A 22,500-nucleotide genomic window follows, 5' to 3' on the forward strand; every position below is an offset into this window, starting at 1 on the left:
GCAGACCTGCAGCTCCCTCGCTGTTTCAGAACGTGCAGCCTGGCTGAGACAAGTCTGGACATGTCTCACTGCTGAGGGCTACACCTGGCTGAGGAGCTACGTGGGAAAACGTGTGTGTGTTTGTATGTGTGTGTGTACATGTGCGTGTGCGTGTGAGTGTGTTTTTGAACGTGTGTGTGCGCCTCAGCATCCTCTGCCAAGTTTCCTCTCTTTGTTTAGTCCACACTGGTCAGTCTGGCTCCCTGCTCCCAGCCCTGCCGTCAAACACACGCATATATCACAACGTGCACACACACACACACACACACACACACACACACACACACACACACTCTCTCTCTCTCTCTAGTCATGGTGCTCTCAGGTCAGCCTTGCAGCCAGCCTTGGAGAGGAGAAAGGAGGAGAGAAGAGGCGATGGGAGAAGAAGAGGAGGGAGGGTGAAGTGGTTTAGGAGGAGAGGAAAGAGGAGTGGAGAGAGGAGAGAGAAGAGAGGAGAGGAAAGAGGAAGACGAAGAGAGGAGAGAAAAGGATGACAGCCAGCTGAACTGTAACCACACCCTCAGGTTGTCGGTCCTGCTGAAGGAGGTCTTCTCTTCAGAAGAAAGGAATCAGTCATCTGTATACAACTCTTCAAGAACACTCTGAGGAACATCTAACTGCCCCTGGGCTGAAAACCCCACATCTGAAGTTTTCCTGGGGTCTCTAACTGTGACTCTGTCACACACATACCATACACACACACAAACATCCATCCTGTTCCCTGAGTGATAAGGAGATAATGAGGCTTGCCATGTTTAGTGGTGGAGCGCTGTGGTTGTCCCTGTGGTCTGACTGGCCGGAAGGACGACAGTCACTCTGAGAGTGTGTGTACGTTCTGTAAGTGTGTGTGTAAATGTGCTGTGCATTAGCATGAATGTATATATGGATGTTTGTTTGTCCGTTAAGAGTGTTCGTTCCTGCCTGCGTGTGTGTGAAGATGTACGGAATGTGTGTGTGAGCCACCAGCCCTGGTCCTGTTTGGGGGGCGGGGGGGCTAAACAGCCCCCAGCCCTGGTCCTGTTTGGGGGACGGGGGGGCTAAACAGCCCCCAGCCCTGGTCCTGTTTGGGGGACGGGGGGGCTAAACAGCCCCCAGCCCTGGTCCTGTTTGGGGGACGGGGGGGCTAAACAGCCCCCAGCCCTGGTCCTGTTTGGGGGGCGGGGGGGCTAAACAGCCCCCAGCCCTGGTCCTGTTTGGGGGGCGGGGGGGCTAAACAGCCCCCAGCCCTGGTCCTGTTTGGGGGACGGGGGGGCTAAACAGCCCCCAGCCCTGGTCCTGTTTGGGGGGCGGGGGGGCTAAACAGCCCCCAGCCCTGGTCCTGTTTGGGGGGCGGGGGGGCTAAACAGCCCCCAGCCCTGGTCCTGTTTGGGGGACGGGGGGGCTAAACAGCCCCCAGCCCTGGTCCTGTTTGGGGGGCGGGGGGGCTAAACAGCCCCCAGCCCTGGTCCTGTTTGGGGGACGGGGGGGCTAAACTCCTTACAGATGGACTTTTAACAAACACAGCCCTCTCTAGAACTCTAGAAACATTCCCACTATGTGGCTTGGAGTAATTTACAGCGTACTTATCTAATTGAGATGTTATTTAGGCGGGGGAACACATTCTTCTGTGTTCGCCCGGTGCTAATATAGAGGATATATGTGCCATACTGCAGTAATGGAGCGCACAGTGGCATACCACAGGGTGTGAGTTATGGTCCATATACCTTGGCTTGGGATCATAATGACGTCCTGTACCCAGTCATGTCCAGGCATGTCTGCTAGGTGCATTATGGGATAGGGAGGACTCCGGGGGAAGGTTTTAACTCTAGTAAGGCAAGTCGCTGCTTCAGTAGCTTCTGTGAGGGGCTGGTGACTGAGGAGTTGGTTAGCAAGGCTGTTTAGTGTGGTGGTTTGAAAACACATGCAGATCCAGGGTATTGGGATTTATGCCTAGAGTAAAAAAAAACTACTTGCGGTTGAAGGAACTGGTGTGTGGCATTGTTGCTGTGTGGCTGTTTAGTGTGGCTGTTTTGCAAGGCTGTTTTGCGTGCTGTCTCCTGATCAATGGAGTTTCAGAGCAGGTCTCCACACAGCTGTCCTCAGCCTCTCCCAGCCTCCAGCTATCCCTCAGCCTCATCCCCAGCCTCATCCCTCAGCCTCATCCCCCAGCCCCTGACAGACACACACCAGGGAGTCACAACCTCTCATTTATCTTTGCTGCCCGATCATGTCCGAGGATGACTCCAACACGGCCGGCAGCCTCTTGTCCCGGCTGAGACAAGGAACAGAGAGAGCCTCGCTTGCTGGGATGTGTGTCTTTGTGCAGGAGGGATAAATCACTGTCGGGCCTCTGTACAGGTCCCAGGGTATTAACACAGCATTACTCATGACTGTGCCACTCAAACACTTTCAAACCTTCAGCTGAGCTGAGATGAATGATCCCTGAGGATCCTGTGGTAGTGAGACCACGGCTGGCAGGAGACGGGGTTGTTGTCTGAGGGGAGGAAGTGGTGGGAGGAGGGGGGTGGTGGAGGGGGTAGGAGGGGCAGAGGGTGGGGGACGTTAGCAGGAATACTCCTCAGAACACGAAAAGTAGAGATGTATCTAGTCTCGGAAGGAGATGAACAGAGGGAGGGAGAGAGAGAGAGAGAGAGAGAGAGAGAGAGAGAGAGAGAGAGAGAGATAATGATGAATGTGACCTCGGCAACTCATCTTCAGAATGTGTGTGTACATTGGTATGCATGGTGAGTGTGTGTGTGTGTGTGTATGTGTGCGTGTCTGGTTGGCTTGTGTTATCTAAGTGTGCAGGCTGTTGAATGAGGACAACCAGCTGACCAATAAGCAGGGCCAAGTCTGGAGTCCACCAGAGGGAATGTACCAAACAGACTGGGTGGGGGGGGTGGGGGTCGACGGGTCCAACCACCTGCCGGCCGGGGGGCACTGACGCCCCAACAGGTGTGCCTGCCCCCCACCCTCAAAACAACAGCTTTCATACCAGAGGGTGGGTTGGGGGGAGGGAGATCAAGAGAGAGAGAGAGAGAGAGAGAGAGAGAGAGAGGGGGAAAACAGCAGTTCCTGTTCTGGGCTGGACGGCCTGTTTTCTTGTTGTTTTCAGTTTCCGTTCCGTTTCAGTGGAGATGACTGCCATGGTAACGGTAACGGTAACGCAGGAGTCACGCAAGCGCTTTTCATTTTTGTGGTTGTGTCTGTGTGTACATGTGTGTATTTATGTGTGTGTATGTATGTGTGTGTGTGTGTATGTCTATGTATATGTGCGTGTGTGATGGGATGATTGGATCCACATTGTAGCTTGCAGGCTCATGTTAGCCTGCTCAGTGGTTCTGTACTGAGCTAGTGTGTTAGCTAATTACGCAGCGATCAGTTTCACTCCAGCTCTGTGTCATGCAGGCTGGCCGTGACGTACAGGGGAGAGACCGAGAAGGGCAATCCTAAACGCTTGTTTACATTTCCAATCAGGAGATAGGGATCTCAGCTTGTAGGCTAAGACAAATGAGCCCTAACTCAATCACGGGTGGAGGCATTATGCTTATTTGTGTAGGCATGTGTGTTTGTCTGGGTGTGCGTACATTTGTGTATCTGCGTGTGTGAGTGTGTGTGTGTGTGTGTGTGTGTGTGAGTGTGTGTGTGTGTGTGTGTGTGTGAGTGTGTGTGTGTGTGTGTGTGTGTGTGAGTGTATCTGCGTGTGTGAGTGTGTGTGTGAGTGTGTGTGTGTGTGTGTGTGTGTGAGTGTGTGTGTGTGAGTGTGTGTGTGAGTGTGTGTGTGTGTGTGTGTGTGAGTGTGTGTGTGTGTGTGTGTGTGTGAGTGTGAGTGTGAGTGTGTGTGTGTGAGTGTGAGTGTGTGTGTGTGTGTGTGTGAGTGTGAGTGTGTGAGTGTGAGTGTGAGTGTGAGTGTGTGAGTGTGAGTGTGTGTGTGTGAGTGTGTGTGAGTGTGTGTGTGTGTGTGTGAGTGTGAGTGTGAGTGTGAGTGTGTGTGTGTGTGTGTGTGTGTAAAGCAGTGTTGGGTGTCATACTACTTGCGTTAGGTAACGAGTAACCTAACGCATTACTTATTTAATTGAATGAATCCGTAACAAGTTCCTTTTTCAAACAAGTAGGCCTAACGCGTTACTCAATTTAGTATTTTGGTCGCGAGCCCTCAACATGTAGCTAAAGTTCTAGGAAAGTTGAGGTTACTTTTCGATAGGTAACCACGAAAATGTCTTAATCTGCTAGACAAGTTCCCCTTCTTTCATTTGGTGAGCAGTCTCACAAGCCCTACTTACCCGGCGTCATGGAGCCGACCAGCTTAATAGTTATTTAAGACTTGCATGTACAGGGCTACGTAATGTCACATAATGTATTTGAACTCAAACTTGGGTGATGCGTCGCTGTATCGTTGCAGCAGTTTAGTATTATATTACAGTAAGTAAAAATAGTCTGGTTCAGTATAAGTGAACCATAAGGGAACCATTTTGCTACCATATACCTAGCTATAGTTTAGCTTTGTTTTGCTCCTAGATTCAAACCTAGCCCCGGTTAATTGTAGAGCTAGCTAACTACTAGACTCTACTAAATTATTTATTAATTAAAGAGTTTCTTGATTCAAGAACTTCATGCAAATATTGCTTTTCATTATGTTGGATTATTACCTTGATCTGTCTTGCTGTATAACGAGGATTGATCATGTTATACGCAAGTGACACTGAATATTCAGTACAATATGTGCTATTGCTGAGGTCAACCCATTAAATATGTCTTCTGGGCATAAGAATGACCAAGGTGAATAGACCTTTCACACAACTTCTGTATTTTTGACCGGAAATAGGCAATCGTCATGGTAATCATCTTTCTCACCGCAGACTATAATGCTTTAGTAAGGCTTTAGTATATCGTCTATACTATACATACATTTTGTCTAAGTGGATGATGCTAATGATTTGTCATTCTAGTTAACGGTTCAGTAACAGTTAGCCTGATCGCTCTCACTTACCTTGATACTTATGGACAAATTCCTAGTGGAAAAATGTGTACCCTTTATTGATTTTTAAATTTTTGGTGACGTTTGGTGAGTTTTCCTCCACAGGTCTTGTAACGTCAGCAGCATGTAATACTTGGCAAATCCGTTAGCAAAGTTCTGTAGACTCTGATCCATTTTCCTGTGTTGACACTTGACAGGAAGTCCGCTTCCACAACAATTACGTATCTTCGGTTATTTGGTGAAAGACCTATTGTCTTAGAAATCAAATACTTTTCTTAAAGTAACGCAAAAGTAACTTAACGCCTTACTCTGTACAGCAAGTAACTAAGTAACGTAACTAGTTACTTTACAAGAAATAGTAACTAGTAACTGTGATTAGTTACTTTAAAAAGTAACGTTACCCAACTCTGGTGTAGAGATATGTGTGTGTAGAGATGTGTTGTCCATGTAGCATCATTACATTTCAGTCCGAACAGAGAGACTTGAGATCTGGACTCTCCAGAACAAAGATTCCCATGGAGTAACTATTCAGAGGAAACCACAGCCAAGAAAACACAACTGCATCCTCTTTCACCAGGGTTGACATATGTGACTGTAAAGTCATGTATGCGTTGTGTTGTAGTCTGACTGCTGCTTTTAAACAACTGTTGACACTGACCTGTCATGTTGGAAATAAACAGCCATTAATAACGTCATTATGAACCCTTAAAGCTACGCCTGCAACCAGAGATGTTGTTACTGTGTGTTGTGATGATGTGGAGAGGTGAGGGGGGCAGGGGGGCCAGTGCCCCTGTAACAACCAGCTTGGACCCCCTTGTGGCCCCCCTCAAATGTAGAGTCTGAATAATTATAAACATGGCCTTTTGCCTGTTAATGCCTGTAATGCAGTGCAGAAAACTACATGACAACAATCATGTTTACTCTAACTGGCCCCTTTAACACTACAGCTGAGCCCGGCTTACCCCCCTCCCCCCCTGCTTGCCCCCCCCCCCCAGGTGAAATGGTCTAGAACCTTCACTGCCAGGCTCCAGTGCGGGTCTCAAGTCGTTTATACCTGGCTGGAGTTCCCCTTGTGACCTCGGAGGGAGAGCAAAGCAAAGTGTGACTGAAAGCTCATCCTGTCATCGTGACTTCAACCCCGTCGTCGCGACAACGCACCCCTGCATGAGTCGCCTGTCACACAGGCATCGTGACAGGGTGAGCGTCAGTATTCTGCAAGTCATTCTCAGGAATCTCAAAGTTACGAAAGGGAGTGTTTGTCGAAGGGTGGGGGGGTGGAGGGTCGGGGGGGTGGAGGGGCGGGGGGGTGGAGGGTCGGGGGGGTGGAGGGGCGGGGGGGTGTATGTGTGTGTTTTTTTGGACGCTGTTCTCTGTCGGAAAGACAACTAGAGTCTGAAAATATCTGTGCGTGGCTCTGTTTGCTCATCCAGCACTTCCTGTTTCCTCAGGGGGTACTTCCTGTTCCCTGCGTGAGGCTGGTGGCCTGCTGCGTCATGCTAGTGGTGACAAACTGTCACACTGCGTGCCCTCGTGACAGAGCTGCGGTGTGTTGTCGTGACGACGGGGCTGTCCGTGTGACTCGGTGACAGGACGAGGCTGGAGTGAGAGACGATGTGTCCCTCTCCAAGGTCAGCAGGTCACTTCTCTGCTCTCAGAGTCACACCTGAGTGTTAAGGCCCGTTCACAAACACCAACAAACACCAACAGTTGTTGGGTTTTGTGAAAATGACCGTTATCTTTCCAAACAGCCAAAAGGAGAATGTTTGTTGTTGGGGCAACTGTGATCCAGGAGGGCTACTGGCTTTGCAATCCTGCCTCCCCCTCTCCTCCCCTCTCTTCAGCTCTCCTCTCCTCTCTTCCCCTCTCCTCTCCTCTCCTCTCTTCCCCTCTCCTCAGCTCTGCTCTTCTGGCCATTCAACCATCCTTCCTCCCCCTCTCCTCTCTTCCCCTCTACTCAGCTCTCCTCTCCTCTCTTCCCCTCTCCTCCCCTCTCCTCTCCTGGCCTTTCAACCATCCTTTCTCCCCCTCTCCTCTCCTCTCTTCCCCTCTCCTCAGCTCTCCTCTCCTGGCCTTTCAACCATCCGCCCCCCCCGCCCCCCCCCCCCCCCCCCCACGAACACACGCTTTGAAAGAGAGGAGTTTGCAGAGGTGCCGTGTGCAGGGTGGGTGTGGATTCAGGCTCGTGGAGATTGAAGTGAATAGACTGTGATAGCTCCGGGAGGTTTGTTTGACTGCTCTGCAGATGGGCTGAACCCAGCCATAACACTCACTGTTTGAAAGATTTCTATAACACACACGGAGATCAGATAACTCACACACACACACACACACACACACACACACCTTGATGTAATCACTCCCTCACAGTGTGTTCACCACGGGCAAACTCACACTCAAGTTGACGTAGCGTAATCTACAGGAACACACACACGCATGTGCACGCACGGACACACACACACACACACAGCTTACCTTATCCTCCAGTCGGATCAGTCTGGCTCCAACTGTGTGATATTCTTTTTCTACTCCTTTTTCTAGAAGAGATGAACACACACACACACAGACACACACATGTATTTTCCATTGAAGTGAACTTGCTGTTTCAAAGCACATCGTTCACCCTGCTTCATGGGCAGGGTCGCACAGAGGTCACATGGAGATCAAACATGGGGATATGGCCTTTCTGTTCACATCGCTGGCTGATCTGATGTCAGTGGAGAAGGACAGAAAGGAGGGAGGAGAGGAGGAGAAAGGATAGGAGGGAGGGGAGGGTCCGTGCGTGTATGTGTATGTGTGGTGGGTATCTGTGTGTGTGTGTGTGTGTGTGTGCTGTAGACACCCAGGAGAAGGTGGAACAGAGTGAGCTACGAGAGAGGAGGTTCCTACCTGGCAGGAACATGCCTGGTTTACCCAGCGTGTGGTCCAGCCTGGAGGACGAGAACACACTCTGGAGAACATCTCTACAGAACATATCTACAGAACATCTCTACAGAACATCTCTACAGAACATCTCTACAGAACATCTCTACAGAACATCTCTACAGAACATCTCTCTGGGGCTGAACAACACTGAAGGAGGGGGAGGGGGAAAAGAGTGTGTGAGAGAGAGAGAAAGAGATGAGAGAGGTAGAGAAGGAGAGATAGAGAGAGATAGAGAAGGAGAAATTGATGAGAGAGATAGAAAAGGAGAGAGAGATAGAGAAGGAGAAAGAGAGCGAGGAGAAAGCTAGAGAAGGAGAAATAAAGAGAGAAAGAGAGGAAAGAGATAGAGAAGGTAAAAGAGAGAGAGAGACAGAGAGAGATAGAGATAGAGAGGAGAATGAGAGAGATAGAGAGAGATAGAGCTAGATAGAGAGATGGAGAAATAGATATAGACTGTCCTCACCTCCTCTGCAGCTCCTTGATCCGGACCATCATGTTGAGATGACCTTGGGAGTACTGTTCTATCACATCACGCACGTCATAGGGCTTCCTCGCTTGCTGTGGAGCCACACACACACACACGTACACACACACACACACACACACACAAGAGCCATGGTCACCATTATCCAGTCATTCCCCGCCCCCCCAGAGTTCTTCCATTCTCTGTTCCCAGACCCAGAATCAGCTGGAGAGAGATCTGCTCTGGAGTGTTTCTCTACAGGCAGGTTTTGTGTAGCTAGGCGAGCTAAAGGCTAAGGTTACATCATCATTCATCACCTGTCAGCCTGACTCTGGGCCCAGGAGAGATGTGAGCGAAGCGGAGGAGGCAGGAGGCAGGAAGCAGGAGGCAGGACAGCAAAATAAGAGAAAGCTAGGAAGTACTAACCCTGGAAACTGAATGTGAGTTCGTGTTCTAACTTGAAAATATTTGTTTGTTGCCTAAGGAAGACTTTTCAAATCCTGGCTTGGTGCGAGGGCAGCTTGTGATGTTTGTTAGGGCTGCAGCGAGGCCTGGGGGGGGGGGGGGGGCAGGTGGGGTGGGGGGGGATGTGTGGCTTGTCTGGTGATGCAGCTGTATGGAGACAGAACAGCCATGCAGGTGCAAGTTGCAGCCACACACACACACACACACACACACTCACTCATGCACATGCTCACAGAAAGACACAGCATGCTCACAAAGCACGACCTACGCAGAAATAACGGCGTGCTCTGAAACACACACACACACACACACTCGCAAGCACAGACACACACAACCACACGTACACACACAGACACACACAACCACACAATATATTACACTATCTTACACACACAGACACACACACACACACACTGCAGCTGCATATATGCCTTGGGGCCAACCATCCCCTTCCAGAAAAACCACAAGACTCAAGAGAAGCCTTCCCCTCCTCCCTTCCTCCCCTCCCCTCCTCTTTTCCTTCCCTCTCCTCTCCTCCCCTCCTTTCCTCCCCTCCTTCCCTCCTCTCCTTTCCTCCCCTCCTTTCCTGCTCTCCTTTCCTCCCCTCCTTTCCTCCCCTCCTTTCATCCCCTCCTTTCCTCCTCTCCTTTCCTCCTCTCCTCTCCTCCTCTCCTTTCCTCCTACCTGAAATTTTCTCCTGGCCACAAAGTACTGCATTCTGCGGAGAACTTTGACAGCAGACCTGTGGGCGTGCGACAACCTGAGAGAGTGAGAGAGAGACACACAGACACACACAGACACACACAGACAGACAATAAAGGTCAAAACTGTTTTCATCATTCCACAATGTGTTAACGCACCCACACACAAACATACATTCTGTCTAACACACACACACACACAGATAGACATTTATCAAGCCTACACTTTTAACTCCTCGCTAAAGTTCACAGGGAATGACAGTCAGACAGTAAATCAACAGGGTTGTTTTGCAGCACAGGGAGGGTTAGGAGCACAGGGAGGGTTAGGAGCACAGGGAGGGTTAGGAGCACAGGGAAGGTTAGGAGCACAGGGAGGGTTAGGAGCACAGGGAAGGTTAGGAGCACAGGGAGGGTTAGGAGCACAGGGAAGGTTAGGAGCACAGGGAGGGTTAGGAGCACAGGGAGGGTTAGGAGCACAGGGAAGGTTAGGAGCACAGGGAAGGTTAGGAGCACAGGGAGGGTTAGGAGCACAGGGAGGGTTAGGAGCACAGGGAAGGTTAGGAGCACAGGGAGGGTTAGGAGCACAGGGAAGGTTAGGAGCACAGGGAGGGTTAGGAGCACAGGGAGGGTTAGGAGCACAGGGAGGGTTAGGAGCACAGGGAAGGTTAGGAGCACAGGGAAGGTTAGGAGCACAGGGAGGGTTAGGAGCACAGGGAAGGTTAGGAGCACAGGGAAGGTTAGGAGCACAGGGAGGGTTAGGAGCACAGGGAGGGTTAGGAGCACAGGGAGGGTTAGGAGCACAGGGAAGGTTAGGAGCACAGGGAGGGTTAGGAGCACAGGGAGGGTTAGGAGCACAGATGTTTCTCAGGACACACCGCCGCCCGCCCCCCCCAAGAGGCACGACCAACATGATGCCCTCCCTGCACACACACACAGGCTTAACTGACATGATGTGTCAATATGTTGGAAAAGAAGAAGCATTTGCACATCGTAAACACCAGAACTGCAACTGCAGACCACCGACAGAGAGACACAGAGAGAGACAGACAGACCGACAGACCGACAGACAGACAGTGAGAGAGAGAAAGAGACAGAGAGCCCACTATAGGGAAGTGAGTGTGCTGCAGATCACACTCAGACCAGTACAGTCACCAGTCCTCCATTCACAGAACAACAAGCAGTTATTTCATACTGTATTGCAGTCAACTCCAGATCTGTAGATGTTGCAGAATGTTTCACTGGGTGTTTGGGAAGCTCAGACAGTGAAGAATATCGTTTTTAATTCAGCACTTTAATACGTTGCTTGTGCAGCAATAAAACTTTACATTTAAAGTTGGTTTATGACCAGTCTGACCAATGTAACGCTAGCAGTAGTCAGACTACTTTTTTCAGGTAACGAGTAACTTAGAGCGTTACTTATTTAATTGAATGAATCCGTTACTAGTTCCTTGTTCAAACAAGGAACGCGTTACTTAATTTAGTTTTTTGGTCGAGAGCACTCATGTAGCTAAAAGTCTAGGAAAGTTGAGGCTACTTGTCGCTAGGTATACGAAAATGTCTTAATCTGCTAGACAGGTGGGTTCCCCTTCGTTCTTTTGGTGAGCAGTCTCACGAGCCCAATTTACCCTGCGTCATGGAGCCGACCAGCTAACTAGTTATTTAAGACTTGCATGTACAGGCCTACGTAATGTCACATTAAATAATGTATGGAACTCAAGCTTGTGTGATGTGTTGGTGTATCGTTCAGTGGTTTCGGTTTAGGATTATATTACAGTAAGTAAAATAGTCTGGTTCAGTAGATAAGTGAACACCATTTTGCTACCATATAGGCCTACCTAGCTATAGCTTAGCTTCGTTTTGCTCCTAGATTCAAACCTAGCCCTTGTAGAGCTAGCTAACTACAAGACTTCTGCCTGACATTTTACATAACATTTTACATAACATTATTTATTGATTAAAGAGTTTCTTTATTGAAGAACTTCATGCAAATATTACTTTTCATTATAGTGGATTATTACCTTGATCCGTCTTGCTGTATAATGAGGATTGATCATGTTATACGCGAGTGACACTTAATATTCAGTACAATATGTGCTATTGCTGAGGTCAACCCATTAAATGTGCCTTCTGGGCATAAGAGTGACCAAGGTGGATTGTCTAAATAAAAGACTTTTCTTAATGTAACGCAAAAGTAACTTAACGCCTTACTCTCTACAGCAAGTAACTAAGTAACGTAACGAGTTACTTTACAAGGAATGTAACTACTAACTGTAATTAGCTACTTTAAAAAGTAACGTTACCCAACACTGTTTATGACCTTGTACGCCCAGTACCACCCCCATGATGTCACTTCCTCAGGAACCACCCCCATGATGTCACTTCCTCAGGAACCACCCCCATGATGTCACTTCCTCAGAAACCACCCCCATGATGTCACTTCCTCAGGAACCACCCCCATGATGTCACTACCTCAGGAACCACCCCCATGATGTCACTACCTCAGGTACCACCCCCATGATCTCACTACCTCAGGTACCACCCTCATGATGTCACTTCCTCAGGAACCACCCCCATGATGTCACTACCTCAGGTACCACCCTCATGATGTCACTTCCTCAGGAACCACCCCTAGGATGGCACTATCTCAGGTACTTGTCTGAAGGAACCAGGGGAAAGTTTTTGGGGCGTGTTATTCTAAACAGAACTGAAAGACAAAATGTTTTGGGTGGAGGAGCTGGATACTCTAATTCCCATTAGTCATCTCAACGAGTTAAACATGGTTCCTGTAAATAACAAGGCCGGGCCCTGACGGCTCAGGTGAGGAACGTGGAGCCTGGGGCGTGGGGCCTGGGGTGTGGGGCCTGGGGCCTGGGGTGTGGGGCCTGGGGTGTGGGGCCTGGGGCCTGGGGTGTGGGGCCTGGGGCCTGGGGTGTGGGGCCTGGGGTGTGGGGCCTGGGGTGTGGGGCCTGGGGTGTGGGCGAGGGCCTGGGGTGTGGGCGAGGGCCTGGGGTGTGGGGCCTGGGGTGTGGGGCCTGGGATGTGGGGCCTGGGGTGTGGGCGAGGGCCTGGCCTCGGATAGGGGAGAGTCTCTGCTCGACTGCTCTGACACAAGCTCTGATGACAGATCAAAGCCGGGGCAATCAGAGGAATTTAGATGCCCTTTTCATCTTTGAAGATAGATAGAGTGAAAAAGAGAGGTAGGGAGGAAAGGAGAGGGAGAGAGGGGGAGAGAGAGGGAGACAGAAAGAGAGAGGGAGAGAAAGAGAGACAGAAAGAGAGAGAGAGAGGGAGAGAAAGAGAGAGACAGAAAGAGAGAGAGAGAGGGAGAGAAAGAGAGAGAGACAGAAAGAGAGAGAGAGAGGGAGAGAAAGAGAGAGACAGAAAGAGAGAGAGAGAGGGAGAGAAAGAGAGAGAGACAGAAAGAGAGAAAGAGGGAGACAGAGCGAGCGAGACCTAAGACGAGGAAGAATCTCTCCATGTCCTTCATGCGTGTTCCAGATCATATGAAGCTCTGAGCATGTGACCTTGAGCCCTATCTGACATCAAAGAACCCACTAAGCCCCTGGACGGTGTGTGCCAAGCGTGGTGAGTGTGTGTATGTGAGTGTATGAGTGTGTGTATGTGAGTGTATGAGTGTGTGTGTGTGAGTGTATGAGTGTGTGTGTGTGTGTCTGAGGTGAGCGTGCATGCCTCCAGAGAGGAGGGATTAGCAGGACTGAGACCAGGGGGTTCTCCAGAGTTCCTCCGTGTTCCTGAGGAACCGGAGCAGCGACACACGTCGTAAAGCAGCGCAGATAGCACAGAGACCGCCGAGCCTTCAGCCTAGCACAAGGAGGGGTCCGGGGTCAGGGGGATGTGGGGCCTTATCTGTCCACACACTCCCTAAGTCCAAACATGTGTGCATTTGTGTGTAGGTATAAAAGTGTGTGTACGTGTGTATTTGTTTGTGTGTGTGTATGTGTGTGTGTGCGTGTGTGTGTCCGGGGTCTTGTTTTGGCTGCTGTGTGTCGTTAGGTCCCAGCCCGAGGGCCCCACCTCCTCCTATCTGAAGTCAACCGGTCGGTCTGACGTCTTAATTAGAGGACAGGACAACAAAGATGTGGATGTTCTGACGGGGGACCAGGAACCAGGAAGATGAAAGGCAGAGCAGGCCGGGTGACGCCTGTGTGCGCTGACTATACACAACACAGGAGGGTGGACCAGGAAATGCACACAAACAATGCAAATCATGAGAAGAAAGGACAAAAAACGAACTGTCCTGTTTTCCTTCTTTTTGGCTCCTCCCTCCCTCCCTCCCTCCCTCCCTCCCTCCCTCCCTCCCTCCCTCCCTCCCTCCCTCCCTCCCTCCCTCCCTCCCTCCCTCCCTCCCTCCCTCCCTCCCTCCCTCCCTCCCTCCCTCCCTCCCTCCCTCCCTCCCTCCCTCCCTCCCTCCCTCCCTCCCACCCTCACCCCCCTCTTCCCTCCTCCCTCCCCTAGTGGGAGGAGGATGTGTTGTCGCGCAGCTTGGGAAGATTTGAACATAATTGGGAAAGAAAACATGTGTAGGAAACAAAAAACATGTGTGGTTTTGATCATGGTATGGTTACAGCCTTCCACCCACCCACCCCCCCCCCCCCCCACCCCAACCCCCCCGCTTCCCTCATCTCACAAATGCACACACATGTTCTCCGGATAAGCACGATAAAAGAATAACATCTTTCTTGAACACGCTCTCAGAGCTCCCCCAGATGTAGAGGCCACGTTCAGCATGCAGGAAGCAGGAAGCGTGCGTTTGCCGCGTCACTCTGATGACGAGGGGGAAACACAAACACTTGCCACGGCTGACTCGCGCACCCCCCTTTCTCCCCCCTTTCCCTTCCTGTCATCCCTTCATGGTTCTCTGCTTTTAAACAGAAATATGTTTGGGGGCATTTCTCATGCTTTATTGGACGGTTCTTAGTGAAGAGAGACAGGAAAGAGAGGGAGAGAGACAGCGAGAGAGGGAGAGAGGGGAGGGAGAGGTAAAGGGAGAGGGGGGGGGGTGGGGTAGGAAAGGAGAGAAGGAGAGAGACAGAGAAAGAGACGCCCCCTCTCCAGTGAGCTACCAGGACCTCCCCAAGTTTGTAGTCACACCGTACAGACTTCAACATCATGCTCAGAACCATGGGGATGTTGGCCATCCCCTAGCCGGTAGGACGGGGTTAGGATCTGTAAGTCCAGGTTGAACTGTCCTGTGAATCCCAGACACATGCAGCAGGGCCGCAGACACATGTAGCAGTCGCCAGACACATGCAGCAGGGCCCCAGACACATGCGGCAGGGCCCCAGACACATGCAGCAGTCGCCAGACACATGCGGCAGGGCCGCAGACACATGCAGAAGGGCACCAGACACATGCGGCAGGGCCCCAGACACATGCGGCAGGGCCCCAGACACATGCGGCAGGGCCCCAGACACATGCAGCAGTCGCCAGACACATGCAGCAGGGCACCAGACACATGCGGCAGGGCCCTAGACACATGCGGCAGGGCCCCAGACACATGCGGCAGGGCCCCAGACACATGCGGCAGGGCCGCAGACACATGCGGCAGGGCCGCAGACACATGCGGCAGGGCCCCAGACACATGCGGCAGAGCCCCAGACACATGCGGCAGAGCCCCAGACACATGCGGCAGGGCCTCAGACACATGCAGCAGGGCTGCAGACACATGCAGCAGGCATGTTCACTTCAGAGGTGACCGGAGAGACGTTTCAATGTCACTGGTCGCTCTGGGCTCCTCTTAGGCGTTCTTCTGTGACAGGGCCCAGGGGGGGAGGGCCCGAGAGAGAGGGGGGGGTTGAGGTGGGGGGTCGAGGGGGGGTCTCAGTACCTGGATTACCTCCTCTCCTCAGGTAGCCTCACCCAGGACCTCCAGGGAGGGGTCCCACACCCTGACAAGCCCCCAGGTGGAGCATGCGATCCCGGGGCCGAGGCAGCAAGGTCCCTCCTGGCTGGGGCTCCAGAGTGTCTCTGGTCCATCAGAGAGATGCCCTGATCGAAGGCAGATGACATCTCCCTCTCTCTCCTTCTCTCTCTCCCTCCTCTCTCTCCCCCCTCTCTCTCTCTCTCTCTCTCTCTCTCTCTCTCTCTCTCTCTCTCTCTCTCTCTCTCTCTCTCTCTCTCTCTCTCTCTCTCTCTCTCTCTCTCTCTCTCTCTCTGTCTGGGAGACAAGACCCAGAGACGGCACTATCTACTCTGATAAAACTGCTCCACATCACACAGCCTTCATAAACCTGACTGGTGCCATATTGTCCTTCTACCCTGTAAATCTTTATCTTTTTTTTTGGGGGGGGGGGGGGGTCGGCATTAGTTTGACTGTTTGAAGTGACCCACTACCAGAATAGATACTGCACCGTGACCAGCCACGGCAGTGAACAGTGAGCTCTACCATGGTGCGAGTGGGCCATGTTTCTGAGGAGAGGGTGGAACCAGTTGGACCGTGTTACAGACAGAAGGTCCGGGCGGAGGAGCTGATTGGAGGACTGATCTGTAGGTGTCTGCCCCTCCTTCCCACCCTGCTCTCAGATGACCCGGCCTTCCAGTCTGTGTTTGAGGGGTTCCAGGGCAGGTGTGGAGCCAGGATGACCCCACACTACCAGGGTAGCAAGGCTACCATTCTGGCAGGAAAGGATGTCTGAATCCCTCAAATGAACCTCAGTTGTTCGAAGTGGCGGGCCAAACATCTCACGAGGACACAGTGTGTGGCTTCAGTCCGACATCTGTTTGTTCAAACGATGCCTCTCCCTTCCCTGCGTCGGCCTACTGGCTGTGAGTGTGTTTCTGTGTATGTGCGTTTGTGTTTGTGTCTGCGTGTGTGTGTGTTTGTGTCTGCTTGTGTGTGTGTGTGTGTGTTTGGGTCTGCGTGTTGCGTGTGTGTGTGTGTATGCATGCGCGTGTGAGTGTGTGACAACATCAGCTGTCATGTCCCCAGGCCCAGTCAGAACCAGCCCTTGATCAGGGCATGCTGGAGACGACACAGAGAGGCGTTCTGGAACACATGAAAGACCTGCTGTAACCACTGACTACAACAAAGAGCAGGGCGGCCATGTTTGATGTTGTGGTGGCGTGTCACCATCGAGAGAGGGGAGGGGAGGGGGGAGGGAAAGGGGGAGGAAAGGAGGGGGTAGGGAGTGGAGGGAGGGAGGGAGGGGGGGGGACAGAAAGGGGGGTGGCTGACACATGTGTAACCCAGATCTATCTGCCAGACTCTGGAGAAGGATGGTGCAGCAGACCTTCAGAAGTCACTCTCTCTCTCTCTCTCTCTCAAATCAAACCAGGCTTTGTTCCTGGAGCTTTTCACATCGCCAACGTCACAAAGGACTTCCCAGCAGCCCACAGACCAACATGCATGTCCAGATACACCCTCAGACGACACGGCCTCAACACACACACACACACATTCATACAGTACACACACACACACACATTCATACAGTACACACACACACACATTCATACAGTACACACACACACACATTCATCCCGCCTGGTTGCAGTTCTAAAGGTACGAGCGATTAGTGGTTGGCTGTCAGGATGACTACAGGAGGGAACCTCACCAGACTAATTGCCCCTCTAGAATAACTGATGTGTATCATTGTGACCTGGGACACGCCCACATTTAATGAACACGTTCTCCCAAACCTGTTATTACCTTGACAACGAAGGGGGGACGGGGGGGCTGCTAACCTGCCACTCCTTGAACAGAGAACAGAGAACCGCACTCGGAGAGTGTTACAGTCCAGACACACAGAACCAGGAAGAGCTAGGCGCCAGACAACAGACGCCAGGCAACAAGCGCCAGGCAACAGGAGTGTGAGACCTTAGATTTACCTCAGGGTTCCTGTTATGATGTACTGGAACACAGTATGAAACTACAGCACCACTGAGGTCAAGCTGGGCAGAAACAGGCCCGGACCAGGGTACTTCCTGGTATGACAGGGTACTTCCTGGTAGAACAGGGTACTTCCTGGTCTGACAGGGTACTTCCTGGTATGACAGGGTACTTCCTGGTATGACAGGGTACTTCCTGGTAAAACAGGGTACTTCCTGGTATGACAGGGTACTTCCTGGTATGACAGGGTACTTCCTGGTAGGACAGGGTACTTCCTGGTAGAACAGGGTACTTCCTGGTAGGACAGGGTACTTCCTGGTAGGATAGGGTACTTCCTGGCGACCTCAGGTGTCCAAGGAGTAGCCTTGTCCCTTGGAGGACTAGTGTTAACTGACAGCTGTTGTTTATAGCGAGACCAATAAAAGAATAGTTGGAGAAGCTTATGGGGTAATGACCTGTTCCCAGGTGCCAAACCTTCCTCTAGGCTGTAATAATACCGTGAGTGTGTGTGTGTACTTAAGTTTGTGTGTGTGTGGAGGGATGTGTGTGTATGTGTGTGTCATGCTCTGTGAAGCTGAGCTGAAGTTGTGTGTGTGTGTGGTGTGTGTTTCTGGTGTGTGTGTGTGACTGTGTGTGGTGTGTGTTTCTGGTGTGTGTGTGTGTGAGTGTGTGTGGTGTGTGTAGCTATCGGGTGGAAAGGAGGGAGAGACAAAGCCAGAAAGAGACACAGAAAGAGGAGACAAGGGGAGACAGAAGGGGGAACGAGTTACAGAAAAATGAGAGGAGAGACAGAGGAAGAGATGAAGATAGAGAGAGACACACACAGAGATACAGAAAGAGAGAGAAACAGAGTGAGAGACAGAATGAGAGAGAGAGAAAGAGAAAAAGAGTCAGAGAGAGAGAGTCGGAGAGAGAAGTATTGAGAGTATTGAGTTTCCTCAGAGAAGGAGGAGGGTGAGAGGCTGCAGTGGAAGGCTTTATAATTCATGGACTAATAGGATTTGGTGCTGTTTAGCAGGATTAGGCATGTCAGAGAAAGAATCTATTTATTGCTGCCAGTCAGGGGGTCTCTGCATGGAGGAGCAGGCGTACACTGGACCCTTGTTTTTATAAGCAATTTCTGGGATTACCTCAGGACGGAGGCTCCCTGTCACCACTGCCCCCTGTTAGGCGGCCATATTGGGATTAAACTGCCTGCTTCTTTTATGGACGTATGATAATACCAGCACATGAGCCCAGCATGGGCTGAGAAGGGCAGGCACAATGTGTGTGACTGTGTGTGGAGGGTGTGTGTTGTGTGTGTGTGTGAGAGAGAGAAATTAGTGCCACCTTCTCGTTGGGGAGCGAGGGCCAGCTGGAGGTAAGGTCACAGGCTGGGTCTCTACAGACCCAGCAGGAGAGAAGGAGGGAGGGAAAAGAGAGAGGTGAAGAGAGGTAGAGTCAGTGAGAGAGAGACTTCAGAGCTCTGGATGGTCTCTTTCAGGGTCCAGTAGGATTTTAAAACCATGCTTTCTTTCTGTCGTAGTGCTGGTGGGTAACCATGGGGCCTGGATGATATTCAAGCCTGGTGTTTAATGAGTCCCTTCTCTCCCCATCAGCACCTCCCTCTGTCAGTCCTGCACCCAGGGGGGGGGGCGAGCGAGTGTTTTCCTCATTGAAAACTGCTCTGCAGACACAAGCTTTCCCAACACACTCCCCCCAGCGCCACACCGGCAGACACCTGACACTTGACTGGAGCGTGTGTGTGTGTGTGTGTGTGTGCGTGCGTGTGTGTGAGAGATGGTATCTGTTTTTCTAGAACCCCTCCCTCGGGCTGCTGGTTTTACAGGCTCTCACTCCCTCCATTTGACTTTAATAGAGTCGCCCATTACTGTGCAGAGTGATGCCTTTCCACTGTGTGTGTGACAAGACCCTCTGGACCAGAGGAAACAGAGAGAGAGAGAGAGGGAGAGAGAGGGGGAGGAGGGAGGGGAGAGAGAGAGAGAGAGAGAGAGAGAGAGGAGGGAGGGAGAGAGAGAGAGAGAGAGAGAGAGAGAGAGAGAGAGAGAGAGAGAGAGGAGGGAGGAGGGAGAGGGAGAGAGAGAGAGAGAGAGAGAGAGAGAGAGAGAGAGAGAGAGAGAGAGAGAGAGAGAGAGAGAGAGAGAGAGAGAGAGAGAGAGAGAGAGAGAGAGAGAGAGAGAGAGAGAGAGAGAGAGAGAGAGAGAGAGAGAGAGAGAGAGAGAGAGGGAGGGAGGGAGGGAGGGAGGGAGGGAGGGAGGGAGGGAGGGAGGGAGGTAGACAGACAGACAGGCAGGGGGCCATTCCTTCAGCGGGTCAGTCACCCTTACAGGAGAGACTGTGTGTGAGTGAGTGAGTGTGTGTTTGGGTGTCTGTGAGTGTGTGTGTAGGTCTGACAGATAGGCAGAAAGGCGAACAGGCAAACATCATGAATGAGGAGATACAGAGATAGAAATAGATTTAGAGAGAGATAGAGAGAAAAATAGATAGAAAGAAAGAGAGAGAGAGAGAGAGAGAGAGAGAGAGAGAGAGAGAGAGAGAGAGAGAGAGAGAGAGAGAGGGAAGGGATAGAGACAGAGAGTGAAAGACACAGAGAGACAGCGAGAAAGAGAGAGGAGGGATGCTGTTGACAGTGAACACACACCTACACACACATACACACACACACACTGTGTAATTAGGCTAGCAGTCGCGCCACTTCACCAGACAAGGTGCCAGTGATATAGCAGCAGGGCTGGGTCTGGCTTTGAGAAGGGGTGTGTGTGTGTGTATGTGTGTATGTGTGTGTGTGTGTGTGTTTGCACACTATATCATTGTGATCCTGGGTCATTTTCCGTGCAGTGTGTGCACGCGTGCAGCCGTGCTTGCGTGAGCGTAGGCATGCATTCATAACAGCTGACAGCCCTCACAGACACAATGCAGATAAACGCAGTCGTGAACACAGGAGACAAAGAGCGAGCAGGCCAGCTCAGGGCCTGGCTTCCTGCCCCAGGAGCCTGCCCCAGCAGCCTGAGAGATAGATAGAGAGAGAGAGAGAGAGAGAGAGAGAGAGAGAGAGAGAGAGAGAGAGAGAGAGAGAGAGAGAGAGAGAGAGAGAGAGAGAGAGAGAGAGAGAGAGAGAGAGAGAGAGAGAGAGAGAGAGAGAGAGAGAGAGAGAGAGGAGGAGGAGAAAGGGGGAGGTCTGTGTTCACGTTTCCCTCCAGCTCCATGTCTACCATTAGAGGTAAAGAAGGAGAACAGGGATAAGGAGACTTGTAGATAAGTAAGCTGGTGAGTGTTTTGAACTACTGTTTAAGTGTGAACTTTGACCCCACCTATCAGATGACCCTTGACCTCACTGGTCCATATCTGCCCCCAGGTGGGCCCCATCACATGACCTCATCCTCTACACCCTATTGGTTAAAACCCATGCCAGGGGTTCTCCATTCCTCGCTGACTGGCCAATGAGAGCACGGCTCCCTCCGTAAGGCAGTGCCAGCAGCAAGTTGGTGTGGAATATCAGGTGATCGTACAGGCAGAGATCGCACCACATCAGACAAGACCATCAGAGATGTTATACTGTGTCCGGCCAGACGGCCAGTCAGCAGACCCACCTTCGGATCGTTCCTGTGTGAAGGGGGATTTAAGGCAGAGTGTCAGAAGGCATTACGGCTCTGGGTCCTGACCTCTGACCTCATGTTGCACACGAGGCGATATGCCCGGAGAATGTTCTGTCAACAAACCTCGGGTGTTGTTTCAACATGCTGGATGGAGACAACTCTGGATCTCCAGATTAGGCTCTGAACTTTTGTATATTTATTGTTTTTTATTGTACGATTTTATCGTGTTTTTTATTGTACGATTTTATTGTGTTTTTTATTGTACGTTTTTATCGTGTTTTGTATTGTCTTGTATTCTATTGTTTTTATCCCCCTAATACCCTGCTGTCCTGAGAGGAATGGAAAAAATAAGAACTTCACTTTACCAAAATGTACATATGACAAAAAATATATTTCTGTCCCCTCTTGAAGAAACACGTCATCTAATCTGGGGGGAGAAAACAAACTAAACAGCCAGAACGTTTGGGACAAACGTCAAAAACAAGCCCGGCTGCCAACAACAAGAACATTGTGTCCAACTCATAAGCCGCTCTGATAAAACTAATTCCCAATCCAAACAAAAACAAACACTCTCACACTTCCTGTAAGCATAGTGAGGGCTCAACACAGCAGACTGAGATTGCTCTATTTAAGTTTGAAAAAAAGTAGATTTCCTACGCAGGACCTGGTTTTGGAGAGCGGCAGTGATACATCTTCTCTCTCTCCCTGTTGAAAATAACATTCTGGGTTTTTTGCATCCAGACAGTCAATGGCTCACTGATCTGACCCTTTCCTTTGAGATCTGAGAGAGGGGGACACAGACCTAACCAGAGCTGACCAGAGCTGACCAGACCTAACCAGAGCTGACCAGACCTAACCAGAGCTGACCAGAGCTGACCAGAGCTGACCAGACCTAACCAGACCTAACCAGAGCTGACCAGAGCTGACCAGAGCTGACCAGACCTAACCAGAGCTGACCAGAGCTGACCAGAGCTGACCAGACCTAACCAGAGCTGACCAGAGCTGACCAGAGCTGACCAGACCTAACCAGACCTAGCCAGACCTAACCAGAGCTGACCAGAGCTGACCAGAGCTGACCAGATCTAACCAGAGCAGACCAGAACAGACTAGAGCAGACCAGACCTAACTAGAGCTGACCAGAGCAGACTAGAGCAGACCAGACCTAACTAGACCTAACCAGACCTAACCAGAGCTGTTCAGAGCTGACCAGAGCTGACCAGATCTAACCAGAGCAGACCAGAACAGACTAGAGCAGACCAGACCTAACTAGAGCTGACCAGAGCAGACCAGAGCAGACCAGATCTAACCAGAGCAGACCAGAACAGACCAGAGCAGACCAGACCTAACTAGAGCTGACCAGAGCAGACCAGAGCAGACCAGATCTAACCAGAGCAGACCAGAACAGACCAGAGCAGACCAGAGATGACCAGAGCAGAGGGAACAAGAAGAAGAAAATAAAACAAAAGAAGAAGGAGAAGTGCTGGATTGATGGAAGGCAGGGTTATGAG

The 22,500-nt window shown here is 51.1% G+C and overlaps 1 protein-coding gene across 1 annotated transcript in view; it reads right to left on the bottom strand.

Moving 5' to 3' along the window:
• Positions 1 to 22,500, bottom strand: part of kcnq1.2 (potassium voltage-gated channel, KQT-like subfamily, member 1.2) — a 142,432-nt gene that overhangs the window by 37,006 nt on the left and 82,926 nt on the right. The window contains exons 15-18 of the mRNA XM_084671715.1: positions 9,531 to 9,606; positions 8,382 to 8,476; positions 7,883 to 7,923; positions 7,469 to 7,530 (exon numbers count right to left, since the gene is read on the bottom strand). Coding sequence (XP_084527841.1) covers positions 7,469 to 7,530; positions 7,883 to 7,923; positions 8,382 to 8,476; positions 9,531 to 9,606 — 274 coding nt within the window. The remainder of the gene's footprint in view (positions 1 to 7,468; positions 7,531 to 7,882; positions 7,924 to 8,381; positions 8,477 to 9,530; positions 9,607 to 22,500) is intronic.

This window comes from Hypomesus nipponensis, chromosome 14 (genome assembly GCF_054491055.1).
Source record: "Hypomesus nipponensis isolate SF chromosome 14, ASM5449105v1, whole genome shotgun sequence".
In the NCBI taxonomy this organism is placed as follows: Eukaryota; Metazoa; Chordata; class Actinopteri; order Osmeriformes; family Osmeridae; genus Hypomesus; species Hypomesus nipponensis.